Source organism: Pteropus vampyrus, unplaced genomic scaffold, assembly GCF_000151845.1.
Source record: "Pteropus vampyrus isolate Shadow unplaced genomic scaffold, Pvam_2.0 Scaffold116, whole genome shotgun sequence".
In the NCBI taxonomy this organism is placed as follows: Eukaryota; Metazoa; Chordata; class Mammalia; order Chiroptera; family Pteropodidae; genus Pteropus; species Pteropus vampyrus.
The window spans coordinates 1,980,089-1,993,369 of NW_011888897.1; the positions used below are offsets into that span (position 1 = coordinate 1,980,089).

Here is a 13,281-nt window from a genome sequence, read left to right on the forward strand (position 1 = left end):
TCTCGTGGCCTATCTCTCTTACAAGACACTATCCCTACCCATGATAGCCAAGATGATGCAAGATGGCCCCCAGTGATTTTTGCCTCCTTCAGTTCACACCTTTATGTGGTCCCCTCTCCCGTTGTACCAGCATTGGTCTGTGTGACCAATAGAATAGAGCAGAAGGGATGGTATGTCACTTTCCAGAGTAGGTTATAAAGACATGACAACTTTTGTCTTGGCCACTCTCTGCCTTTGGGGGAAGCCAGTTGCTATGTCACGAGTGACCCTAAGGAAAGGCCGATATGGGGTGGAACTAATGCCTCTGGTCAGCAGCCTCCTGAAGATGATGCTTAGAAGCAGATCCTTCAGTCTAGCCCGGCCTTCAGATGACTCCAGTCCTGGCTCACATCTTGGCAGCAGCCTCACAAGAGACCCTGCCCTAGAACTATTCAGCTCAGCTGCTCCTGGATTCCTGATCTTGTGAGATAATATGCTTATTGTTTTAAATTACTAAGTTTTGGGGTGATTTGTTATGTGGCAATAGATAACTAATACACCCCCCTTTTTTTTTTAACAAGGACCTAAGATAATCTCTCCTCTGCCCCTTACAGCACCCACAGAGCTCCCTGCCTCTTTAATGTCCCTTCCCCTCCAGATCCCCAGCTTGGAACACCAGTTCGCAGATAAACTTAAAGATGTGGGATGAATTAACCTAGCTCCCTGGAAGGCCTTAAGAGAAAGCGAAAAGGGCTGGAGGTTATCTTACTGGGGCTTTGTGGGGTAAAGGGAAAGAGCAGGAATGTGTCACCCCCTAGGAGAGATCTCATAGGAAAGGGGGAAAGAATTAATAAAAAGAGCACTGTATGTGCAAAAGCCCCATGTTCCCTTCCTTCAGCCCCTTGCTCTTCACTTCCTTAGTGAGTGGAGGAACAAGGTGGCCCTTCACTCTGCCCTTATCTCCTCCCTGTCCCTTTAGTGCAGGAGCATGGGGAAGTCCCTGCATAGATGCTGGTGAATCCTCGATGACTACTCTCATAAGCCCAAAGGCCATAAGATGTTGTCTAGTAGAAAGGAAAGATACCACCCACAGAAATTTCCAGGAAACCCCTGCCCCGGTAAAACATGGAGGCTTCTGCACCTGCAGACTTGCTCCCACTCTCTTTCAATGTTTTTTTTCCCCTCCTGTCCGGGGTTAAAGTTCCCAGACAGAGCTGTCTGCGGCCAAAGTCCAGACCCCTGCACACAGTGCAGGTGGAGGTTTGGTTCCTGCGGAGGTGCTGCGCGTGTGTGCTCTGCTGGAGGATGGTCTGGATGGCCAAGAGGAATGTTCTCGCCCAGAGAGAGACAAGCGGAGCTAGGGAGACAGGCTGGTGGGTCTTCCATATCACTCTTGGCATGACTAGAGAAGGCCTGCTTCCTCCTTCACAAATGGATGATCAGACAAGTACATCACATGCATGGAGCACGTCATAGTATTCCAAGCCCTTTTACCATCCAGTATTCACAACAGCCTGTTTAAGTAGGTTATTATCATTATCCCATTTAATAGGTGAGGAAACTGAGGCTCAGGGAGATTACCCCCGGTCACAGCAGCACAGCTAGGATCAGGAGCCAGGTGACCTGACTCCCAAAGCTGCAGCATTAGCCAGATGTCTGGTTGTTTTTCTCCCCATGTGGGGCCTTTGTTCGTAGCATTCTCCTTTGTCAGACTTGGATCATAACCTTGCCAGGGCCAGGGCTATGTGTCCCGAGGCATGAATGGTTCAGTCCTTCTCCTGGCAGGTGCATGGGCATGTGACAGCTATTGGATACACACTCATATGAGGGTCACAGCAAGTGCACCCCACAAAGGCAGTGACCATACGCGGGGATGTGTGCCTGCTTGTCCACTCCACTGCTAATCTCCTCAAGCCTGCCCCAGCATACCCAGTGACCTCCAGTGGTGTGTGACAAACAGTGACCACTGGGTGGCAGTGTGTTCTCATACCAGGAACAAGACAGGGCCCTAAGAGCTGAGGAACATGGGGGTGGGGCAGAGGCAGGCAGGAACCTCAGCCTGCAGCCCAGAAAGGTCGCGAGACCTGATCTCCTGGAGGACTTGACAGGGCAGGATGTTGTGTGTCTGTGCATGTGCGTGTGTGTGTGTGTGTGTGTGTGTGTGTATGTGTGTGTTTTCACGTGCACTGCAGCTAGAGGGTCAAGGACAGCGCTGAAGTAGAGCCGAGTGTGGGCTGGGGTAGGGTGGGCCAGAAGAATAAAAATATAAAGGAAACCAGGGCAGCCAGCATGACATAAGCAAAAGGATGGAGGAAAGGGCCGTAGAGGTAAGGAGTGAGGGCTTTTTGGAGCTTCAGAAAAATGATTATCCAAGAGAGAGAGACAGAGAGACAGACAGACAGAGACAGAGAGAGAGAGAGAGAGACAGAGAGACAGAGAGAGAGAGACAGACAGACAGAGAGAGACAGAGACAAAGAAAGAATCACAGAGAAGCCAGGAACAGAAAGGGGAAGTTAAGAGAGACTGGATGCAGAAAGTAGGTCAGAAGGCTAGGGTAGGAGAAGGGAGCCCCCAGAGGCTGGGGAGAGACAAGGACCTTCATTGGAAAAGAAGGAGCGAGACTCAGACTTGCTGCTGATGGGAGTTTATTTAGACTAAGCTGTGGAGATCTGCAGGCTGCCTCAGCTCCAGGTCAGGGCTGCTGTGGCTCCAGCTCTGACTCCAGCTCCACTTCCGGCTCCAGCTCTGCCTCTGGCTTCATCTCCGGCTCTGGTTCCGGTTCTTGCTCCAGATCCCCTATCTTGCTCTGAGTCTGAGGTGGGTAGATCCCATGCTCTAAGGCAGAGAATCTTCTTGGTTGCCACTGTAGGAAGGTATGGAGGGCAGGAGGAGGAGAAGGATGAAGAGAAAGGGAATAAAGAGGATATGGAGTCCAACTATATTTTCTCAGCCTCTAGCCCTCCCCAATATGATTCCAGGCCTTTTCTCAAGCCTCCCTTAGTTCTTTCAGCACAAAGAGTCCCTAGAATGCAGAGGCTTATGGAGAGGGGGCTCTAAAGGTAAGTTCAGGGTCCATCTTAGTCATCTTCCCTGAAGGAGAGCCAGACAGCACTCCAAGAACTAGGGAGAAGGGAAGCCAGTGGTAGGAAGAGGGGTGTCCCTGTCTCACCCATCTTCTCCAAAGGTGAAAGCCAAAGGCCGCAGTCACCAAAAGAAGCAGAAAGAGGACACCAAGGGTGAGAAAGAAAGGGAGATGGCCTTTTTTCTGGGCACCTGGGACTCTCTCAGAGCGCTGGGCACCTACGGAGAAAGAACAGGATTAGGCATAGGCTCATAGCTAAAACGACATCTTGCCACATCCTCATATTTTTGGGGTGAGGTTGCGGGAAGATCAGGGTCATGGCCAAATTAATCTTATCAAGACAAAACTCTGGTCAGATCACTCTACTTATCAAAAACTTTCCAGGCTCCCTACTGCCTTCGGGGGACTGATCAAACTCAAACTGGCCCAGAAAGATCACATAACAAATATTATTTCCGATTCTTTTACATTACTGTCTATTCAAATGCGCAGAACCCCCAATATCTCTCACACGAGTTAGCCCCCAATATATTTTGCACTTTTCCTGCTTCAACTTATATCAGTGCCCCTTCCTTGCTTGAGATGCCCCTTGAATGAACTCTCCTCTTTCTTGTTTGAAGAACAGTAAACTGACTAGCCACCTAGAGACAGAGCATCTCAAAGCTGAACGGTAGCGACTCGGTGGGTTAGAGGAGACATATGGTGAAAGACTTTGAGTTGAGCCTAGTGTAGGAACCTGAAGACCCATGTTTAGACTCCGAGTCTGGCACTTAGCAGCTACGTGACTTTAGGAAAGCTCCTTCTCTGTAAAAATCTCCCATTGAGTTGTCATAAGATCGCATGGGAAACTGATACAAAACAGTGGACCCTCAAGAAGACCTTGGAAGGAAAGAATTGGTAGGCTTTGGAGACTGACTGGACATGGGAGAAGAAAGAGGCCAGGTTTTATAGTGAGTGGGATGAGATTGGAATTATTGAAAGAAAGGCTAAGTCAGCAAGAGGATTGGGCATGAGGAAAAGATGGGATCCAGAGTGAGGTTGAGGTACAGCTATGATATCCAGGAAGCATGTGAGAATTCAATATTGGCCCTCAGAATATATATTATTTCTTAACATATTCATTTATTTATTCAACCAGTATACAGTATTAAGCACCTACTGTGTGGTGCTACTATGCAGTGGCCACAGGTGAGTACTGCAGACATAGCCAACCTGTCATGCTGATAGTTACCAATCAATGAAAACATTTTCTGAAGGTTTTTTTTTTTTTTTTAATGTGTGTTTGTTTTACATGGTCTTGAAAATCCCACGCTCAGTAAATATTTGCTGACCAAGGGACTGATTTATTAACTCCTCCCAAATCCAGGCCATTTCCTTCAACTTTAACCCAAGCCCTGGCCCCAAAGTGTGACGAGGATTCTAGAAATATATTCCATCACTTTTGAACCATTCAAACTTTTGTCACCTCTCTTTCTAACTTCTCAGACCCTCCCCCCAATTCGGAGAAGGGGATCCCCTTAGAGTAGAGTGGAACACTCATCTAGTGACTCAAGAGAGATTTTCAGTTTCAGTTCTTTACATATGGGGGTGAGAAAAGAAGAGACCACGGGGGCAACAACTTGTACCCAGTGGCCTGGCATTATGAGACGGATTTGCCCAGTCTTTGCCCAGCCAGCCTTCCCTCCCTGTCCCAGCTCCCCTGGGATGGGAGCTACCCCTTTCCCACCCGGGGCTGACCTGCGATGACTGCCAGAGTGACAGTGGTACTGAGCTGCTGCCCTTGCACATGGATGCGGCAGGTGTAGGTCCCAGCCTGGGCTTGGCTCACAGACTCTAGTCGAAGGGTAAAGTTGCCATTGTCTCCAGCCACCAGCAGGTCAGGGCCTCCCCCAGGAGGAGCCCACTTGGCAATGAGGGAAGACTGGGTCCCTACACCAGGAGGCAGGCGGCAGGGCAGCTCCACCTGGGAACCTGCTCCAGCATACACTGTCAGAGGAACTGGAGGCTCAGAGACTGGAGGCTCCGGTCCTGGAGGGAAAAGGGAACCCAAAGTTAAAGCAGAGAGGGAGAAGTAATAGAAGGGCTAGAGTGCTGGGTCTGCATGGAAGTGAGGCAGAAGAGTGAAGGAGGTGGTCCGGCTCTGAAGAATGCTAAGGAGCAGAACAGGGTAGATGAACTGAGAGGGCTCGGAAACCCAGGGTATGGGCCGGGCCAGCAGGAGACCAAAGGGTGGCAAGTGAGGCTGGATGGTCAAGGGAAAGTCTTGAAGGGGAAAAGGCAGTTGAAAGGCTGCAACGGGCGGGAGAAAAGGGTTGGAGAATGAGATCTGGAGCAATTGCAGGTGGCATTAGCTGCTGAAGACCTGCTTTTGGGGACCCATAAGTCACGGGGAGGTGACAAGGGGAGCAGGAAGGGGTTGTGGTCAAGTGTGAAGGCAGACTGGAGGAGTTACCCAGAACGCTGAGGTTGTACGTGATGGAGACATTGAAGCCATCTTCATAGGTGAGGACGCAGCTCCAGGGCCCAGAGTCCAAGGGGCGGACTTGGGGCAGGAAGAGGAAGCTTCCGACTAAGTGGTGATGGGACGACTCCTGGACAGGGATTTGGCCTGGGCCCCGGAACCAGTGCACAGAGGCTGGGAGGTCCGGGCGGCTGAAGGAGCAGTTCAAAACGACCCAATCGTTGGTCCTGAGAGACCCTGGGGGGCTGGCAGTCACTGCGCATTGATAAAGAAGGTTTGATCAGCCCCATCACACTTGCCCAACACAGCAGGACAACTAAACTGGAAGCTGTAGATTTTTTTGTCTTAGCCTCCCTCAACCCCACCCCACCCAGCTCAGTGCCTGGAACCTGGGGGTGCTTAAAATGGATGCCTAGAGTCTCCTGTCTACTTCGCTTGCCCCATGCCTCCAGTTTACATGGCTTGGTCTGCCCCTCCTTTTCTCCAGGCCTTAGCTGAAGATCTCCACTAAGCCCACCCTGTGAGCTACAGATGTCTGAAATGAATCACTCTAGCCCCTCATCGCCCCACTACAGAGGTGCCTCCCCTCCTCCCCCCTGGCACTCCACTGTAGGTGGGGGAAGGGGAGCTCAAGGGGTGATACGATCTCTCCATAGGGCCCTCCCCCACACACGTGCTTCTCTGGGGGCACCTTCTACACCGCAATCCTGCTTCCCACCCCCTTCCACTACCCTTCTGCGGCCTCTCTGGGTGGGCCTAGGGTGCATCCTTAGAAGCACGGTCTTGCCCAGCCCTTCCTGCCACCGGGCGGCGGGGAACCTGGCGTCCTCCTCCCAGCCCAGCGCCCCTTGTGCCGCCCCCACCTACTCGAGGCCTGGCCCACGCGCAGACGGAGGCGGCAGGAGAGGGCGTGGTCCTTGGAGCGCACAGCAGCGAGGCTGTTGAGGTTCACCGTGGCGCGGTATTCGCCCGCGTCGTCGCGTCGGGCCGGGCGCAGCCACAGCGAGAAGTCCCCGCGCTGGAGGCCGCGCTCTTCCAGCTGCACTCGGGGCTGCAGGGGCGGGCGCCCGCTGCGCAGGCCCCCGGGCGTCAGCCTCAGCACCGTGTAGGGGGAGGGCGCCGCGGGGCGCTGGCCGTGGGCCAGGGGCCAGCTGGGCTCGGGAGAGAAAGATGAGATGAAGACATTGAGGGGAAAGAAGTCTCAGGGAAGATGTAGTCCCACCTCACTTTGAGGATGAGGACCACCCAAAGGAAAGATCTCTTGACCACTAACATCCCTGTTCCTGTTCCCCCTTGTGTTACGCCAGCACCATCCCCTGCTGGAGAGGCAAGCATCCTATAGGATGCAGGGATGAGGGGAGCAGTCGCAGTAGTGATGCAGAGGAGGAAAGGCCTAGGGTGCATAGTGGCAGGGGAGGTTGGCCACTGGCTTCACAAGGACTGACAGATCAGGGGAAGAGACAGGATGCTGGCCTGGGCCTTGGGCTGCGAATCTGGATGCCATTGCTGCTGGATTTGAGAGTTCTGTTTCCCAAGTTTGAGGTGCATACCTGTCTGGTAGATGCCGCCAAGTGATCCCTCCTGTTCGCAGAAGGCTGGGAGACTGGAGGGCGATTGTGGGGCTGCAGGGGAGCTGGGCAGGAGCACCCTCCTGGGCCCACACCACCGAGACCTCTGCCCCAGGCCTTGGAGCCTCCACTGGGGAGGGAAAGAGAGGCTGAGGGGAGGGGCCATGAGCCAAATGACTTAGGAGTAGTCAAGGAGCCTGAGGAAAACCAGGGTTTCTGCCGCTTCCCTGCCAAGGGAGAGCCTGAAGAGAGGCTTTGGGGCTGAAGGACTGTCCCAAGCAAGGCATAAGAAGACTCCACCCAAGCTAAAGACCTTGGCATCTATAAGGTCAATCCAGAGATCCCCGCTGACCCCATCCTGTGGTTCCGGAGGTCAGCCCTCCCAGAGAGTCATTTCCACCTTACCTGAAGCCACCCACAGCAGTTGCAGAAGCAGCAAGACCAGGAACTGAGCCTTCCCCATCTCCCCTTAGGCCTGGGCCACAGTGAGCCCTCCAAAGGGAAGAGGTCAGAAAGTGGGGAGAGACGGCCAGACGAAAGAGAGGTTCTGCAAAGAGGGAGGTGGAGGGAGGGAATCTAGAGGAAGAAGGACAGGGACAGAGGCCTGGAGAAGGAGGGGAGGAACCAATGGCCAGAGGCTGGAATCCAGAGGAAAGCTGGCCAGATCAAGCAGCCGGGAAGGGGTGGGGGTGGGTCCCAAGGAATGGGGCAGGGCAGTGGCAGAGCTGAGTGGAGGCAAAGTGGCTATCTTGAGCTAGGAGGCTGGTCTGCTGCTCCCAGGGCCCTTGCCCCTGTCCTTCTGCCTTCCCTCCACCTTCCCCACTTCCCCTCCCCGTCGCCCCCCCACACACCCCAGGGCTCACGGTTTCGCTTCGCAGTGGAAAGTCTGAGGGGGCTGATTCCCAGCAGCATCACCCTCCACCCCTGTGGTGGCACTCCCCTTGTTTATTTCCTCAGTTCTGGGTGTCCCCACCACCCCCTCCACACCCTCCCTCACCGCCCTGACTGATCCTTTTCCTGGGACCTTCTGCCCTTCTCTCCAAACCATTTCTGCCTGGAACTTGTTGCTGGCCCATCTGTAAGCTGCCTCCCTTGTCAGTTCCAGCATTCACACTTTCTTCCTGGCCAGCCCTTTCTTTGGTACTTATCCCTTCCCTCATTCCTTTAACTTCCCAGTACTCCGCTACCTCTGTAGACCTGCCCCTCCACTATCCAATGTCTCCTGGGCATAAGGTAGACAGAAGGTTTTACTGGACCCTGAAAGATGTAGGTCTGGGGAATGGCGTCCCAAGCAAGCCCAGGGAAAATAATAACTAAGTTTTGTTGAACCTTCACTATGTGCTAGGAACTGCATTGGACACTTTACATACAATAATTCGTGAAATCTGATGTTATCTCCATTGTACAGATGAGGAAACTGAGGCAGCCTCAGAGATTAAATAATTTGCCAAGGTCAAAGTTACGGTGTGTGAAGACAAAAGCTGTGTGTGTGGTCCCGACCCTGGGTGATTTATGGGTGTCTTTTGGGAAGAATCAGAGTCACACACACCTTGCCCTAGTTCAAACCCCTGTGTACTCAACAGCTGCTCCCAATCCAGAGGTTCTGAACTGATAGGGAAAGTGACAGAGAAACGCTGAAATCCTGCAAGATAAAACTCTAGAAAACCTGAGGCACAAGTACTAGGGAAAGAAGCCTGACACTGCCAGTCAGGAACTCTTGCTACCCACCCAACCCGGCCAAGAAAGGTGGCAGGCAGGTGCCAAGTACTTGCAACCAGCCCGGGAACCACGAGAGGCCCTAGAGTTGTCCCCTGCTTGACCAGGAGCTCATTTGTTCAGAGGAGCAGTTCTGATGCCAGACAACTCTCACTCTGGGTTCTGGGAGAATGAGACCCAGGCCTCTCGGCCCTCTCCCATTGCAGGGGTGGGACTTCCTGTTTCTGAGGCTGTTTCTTTGCCTGGTTCAGCACAATAGGGCTGGTAGCTTTCCACTGGGCTCAGCAGTGTCTAGACCTAATGTGGGTTAGTAGGGAAGTGTGTATTGCTACAGGGGAGCATCCCTCAAAATCCAACAATCAGCTCTCATAGAAGCTGTACTCCGTGTCTACCGGTGGAGTGCTGACCTTGTCTTCTTGAGCAGTGGGTGGTAAAGTGGTGATTTTTTAAAAGAAGGAAAGGGTCCTGGCAGAACGTAATGTAGCCACCCTCCTCCCTCTGCCCTGGGAAAGCAGGAGACAGGTTAAAAACAGAAGCGCGACCATTTCTTTATTAAATTATACAAAAAAGGTGAGGAGGGGCAGCTGTGGGGCTCGGTCCCAACCCTGGCCCCGGCCCCACCCCGGCCTGGCGCTGTCTGAGAGAAGGGGATCTGAGGGAGACCCAGGGATCAGGCAGTGTAGGGACGGGCAGGATAGGAGGCTTGGATACAGAGGTTAGGAAAGAGAGGCTACCAGGAGGGGAGTGGCTGGGGAGATGAAGGGAGGAAGAGAGCAAGGAAAAGGAGAGGGGAACTGGGGACCAGCTGGAGAGCTCAGATGGAACAGGTCAGGAGGTGGAACGATGGCAGAGTGAGGATGGAGGGGCAGTGTCTGGAGAGGTGGACATGAGAAGGCTGGGGAGAAAGAAGGTGGCAGCTCTGATGCAGGGCCCAGAGCAAGGAGCCAGGTGAAGAGTGGCTGCACTCGTCTGTTCCTGCCCCCACCGTCAGGCCCTGGAAGGGCTTCCCACCCCAGCCCTTTTGGCAGGGGGCTCATGCTGATGCCCCATTTTCTGTCTTCTGCCGCTTGGGATCAGCTTCATCCTGTGGAGAGGAAAAGGGTTGGGGTAGTCGTCAAATGGGAGACAGACCTCCCCGGGTCTGGCCCCTCCCATGCACCACAGGGATCTGGGTCCAAATCCAAAGGGCTCCCAGCCCCTGCTGCATCCCTGACAGCCCCTCAGGCCCCGCAACCCAGCCCAAACCTCCTCTTCAGCAGCTCTCTTCAGCGCCGGCCCTTCATCGTCATCTTCTTCTTCTTCCTCATCTGAGGAGCCAGAAATGGGTCATTGGGGAAGGAGGAAGCTCCAGCAGAACCCCTGTGGTCGCCCTCAACCCTGCTTCAGGTCTTCAAACCCACCCTGACTGTTCTTTGGAGCCCAGCCTCCCTGCCCTTCCCCACCTTCTTCTTCCCCTTCATCCTCTTCCTCTCCATCCTCAGCAGTTTCTTCTTCCTCCTCCTCAGCTCCGTTCTCCTCCTCCTGTGGGGACCAGGAGAGGAAGCAGTGTCAAGAAGGCCATCTGCCTCCACCTATCATCACCACTGATGGCAAGGGGCATTGGGAGGGCCCAAAGGATGGGGCAGGGAGGATGGGAGGAGTCAGGGGGAAGATGGGACCCAGCCCCTTATAGGTAACTGAAGCTGGGATGGTGAGCAGGTGTGGTCACAACCCCCTGCCTGCCAGACGCCCTCAGCACCTCCACTACTTCTTTCTTTCGCTCTTTCCGGCTGGCCTTCTCCTCTACCTTCTCTTTCTTCTCCTTCAGGTCCTGCAAGAGAGAAAGAGGTCACCTTTCTCTCACCACATATGATCTGCAGTGATCTTAGAGGACTGTGAAATGGAGGTGGCCACAGCAGCTTAGAGTTAGAACAGAGGTCCCAGGGTCCTTAAGGCCACCTAAGGGCTAAGACCAAACACCTTCTCCAAGACTCAGGGGAGACTAGGTGGACCAGGTAACTGCTCACCATCTCCATCAAGTTCTAAACCTCACCACCTGAAGAGTCAAGTTCTAAACCTCACCACCTGAAGAGTTCAGCTCAGCAAAGCAAATCCCCTCCATCTGCTCCAGCCCAGATGCTCCACCCCCTCCTCAGGGGTCCCTCACCTCATTTGTCTGCTCCCTTCCACTGCCTGCCCTGCTCTGCCTTTTGTCTACCTCTGGGGCCTTTTCCTGGTACTCTCCTGGGCCTCCCTCCCAGCCTCCCAAGCCTTTGTTTTCCTGTCTGTGTGTCTCCAGAATCCTCAAGGCCCCTACTTGGGCAAACACCACAGGAATAGGGAGAGGATCCTAGCCTGATTCCTGGCACTCCCTCTCACTTTTTCCCATTCCTCCCTCCCCCCTAAAAGTTTAAAGTTTAAGTAGTTTCCTCCTTCCTACCACCTGTCTGTGGAGTGTGCATGGTGTGGTGGAAGGGTAGAAGTAACCACTTCCAGGGGATACAGGTCCAGCAGGATAAAACATAGAAGAGAGAAAGTGGGGGCGAGGGAGAGGTCTGTGTCTGGGCTGGGACAGGAATACAGATAGTGAAAAAACCAGAAGAGAAGACCCTCACTCTACACTGTCCCTCTCTTCTTCACCCCAAAACCTCAGCAGGAACACCCTGATGTCCTATTCTGATGTGGCAGAGGGAGATGCTCCTGAGAGTCCCCTCTCTGGACACACCAGCCCTTCAAATTTCGATTCCAGTCCTCTCCCCACTCCACCCTTGGCAGGCACCAAGCAACAGTGTCTCCAGGTGATCCGATCTGGTGCTGGTGTGCAACTCTGTGTATCTGATTCCATGTAGATGGAAGTTTTCTGTGTGAGATCACGCTGGGAGAGTATGTCTATTCTGGAACGTAACTGGGGATAGGAGAGGGGGTTGGTGCCAATGGGTGGTCTAAAGGGACACCCAATTCTCTTCTCTTTCAAGGGAACACAGAATGCTTGACCCTCCCACTTAGCTACGTTTATTCGTGCCACTTGGTTGTCCTCATTTCTTTGCCACATGGCAGATATAGCACTTCTACTGGTTGGTGGGCTTCCCCCTCCATCCCGGGGCTGGAGAGCCAGGAGTTAGTCAGCTACTCTCCGGGCCCCAGCACCAGGTCTGCGAGGCTCTGGCCTGAGTTTCTCATCTGGACTGATGGGGGGAGGGAGGGAAAGTGCCAGGGAGGGAGAAACTACCAGAGACCAAAGTACAAGGGGCTGGGCCCTCTCCTCCCTGTCATGTCCTTCTGGTCACTGTCCTTCCATGATCCCTTTTCCAGGACGGTATGTAACCCAGGTCTTGCGCTAAGCAGCTCCCTGGCCTGGCCTCATTTACTCAACACAGCACACACACACTGACACAGGCTGACACCAATTCACACACACAGCTACAGAGGAGCGCCCACGCGACCCGGAGACACATGGCCTGGTGTTTGGACATTCTGGCACTCTTGAGACAACACAAGAGCACAGTGGAGCCGCTCAGCACTCACAAAGAATACATGGCTCCAGAACATCTACGTCTCCACACGCACACATGTAGCTGACACGGGCAGTCCCACACACTCACTGGATTTCAGACATACAAAGACACCTACTCAGTGAAGTCACATGCCACCGCACAGCCCACCGGAGGGCCACACGGAACACCTTGTCAGATCTCACATGTAGCCCCTCTCTCCCACTGCCTTTAATCCCACCGATTCCCCTTTTCACTTCGCAGGCCTCCAAGAGACCTCTGTGACCTCCTCAGCAACCCCCACCCCCAAGGTTACCTAGCCCTCCAAGCTCTGGCCAAATTAATTTCCCCAAGCGACGCTCAGCAGGTTCCCCAGGGAAATTAGAGGAAGGCTGGAAGAGAGGCAAGAGCAAAAGGATGGGGCCAGGGAAAGGAGCTGATGAGAGCAAGGACGACTCCATGCAAGGCCATGTAACCGCTGAGCTGAGGCTTTTTCGAACGCTGCTCCCGCCCGCTTCTGATTTTAGGGACTCAAGATTGTTTAACTGTGGGGGAAGAGGTTAGAGAGGAGCTATGGAGAAAAAAGGAAGCTGAAGGCCATAGAGGAAGGAATAGATATGGATGGAAAGAAAAGAGGGAATGAGAAAATAGGCAGTAGCTGTCCTAGGAGAGAAGCAAGAGGCGGTCCGGCTTCGAGGGGAGGGGCCGACAGGAGCAGCCTCCCCGGAGAGTCCTGTTTACACTGGAGACCTCAAACCACTTAGCTGAGGAAAGGTGAGGTCAGACTGGAAGGGGAGACGGGGAAACGGTACACGGGGAGAGAGACGCTAGGGAGAAACCCGCTGGAGAGTTCCGACGGGAGACTGGTCGCGGCCAGGAGTGCGGGCCTGGCCCAAAGAGGGGTGGGGACCGAAGCGAGGCCCGAGCGGAGCCGGGAGCGCAGCTCGGGAAGCTAGAGGGCGCTGGCGGGCGGCGCGCCGAGCCTGGCAGGCAGCGCCAGGTTGG

General features: G+C 54.0%; 2 protein-coding genes across 4 annotated transcripts; both read right to left on the reverse strand.

Annotated features, from left to right (window-relative positions):
• Positions 1-2,615: 2,615 nt before the first annotated feature.
• Positions 2,616-7,887, reverse strand: LAG3 (lymphocyte activating 3). Its single transcript, XM_011365828.2, has 7 exons — positions 7,496-7,887; positions 7,073-7,220; positions 6,390-6,673; positions 5,514-5,777; positions 4,799-5,089; positions 3,149-3,279; positions 2,616-2,842 (listed from the first exon to the last, which is right to left on the reverse strand). The coding sequence occupies exons 1-7, from the start codon at positions 7,551-7,553 to the stop codon at positions 2,672-2,674; spliced, it is 1,347 nt and encodes a 448-aa protein (XP_011364130.1). The 5' UTR covers positions 7,554-7,887; the 3' UTR covers positions 2,616-2,671.
• A 1,442-nt stretch (positions 7,888-9,329) lies between these two features.
• PTMS (parathymosin) lies at positions 9,330-12,538 on the reverse strand. 3 transcript variants are annotated; one of them, XM_023533948.1, is made up of 5 exons: positions 11,511-12,538; positions 10,545-10,616; positions 10,207-10,327; positions 10,052-10,113; positions 9,330-9,890 (listed from the first exon to the last, which is right to left on the reverse strand). In XM_023533948.1, the coding sequence occupies exons 1-5, from the start codon at positions 11,835-11,837 to the stop codon at positions 9,840-9,842; spliced, it is 633 nt and encodes a 210-aa protein (XP_023389716.1). In that variant the 5' UTR covers positions 11,838-12,538; the 3' UTR covers positions 9,330-9,839. The 3 variants fall into 3 exon arrangements, with proteins under 3 accessions (XP_023389716.1, XP_023389717.1, XP_011364131.1); XM_023533949.1 differs by having other exon boundaries at positions 11,565-12,533; XM_011365829.2 differs by having other exon boundaries at positions 10,249-10,327; positions 11,511-12,531.
• Between the last annotated feature and the right edge of the window lie 743 nt (positions 12,539-13,281).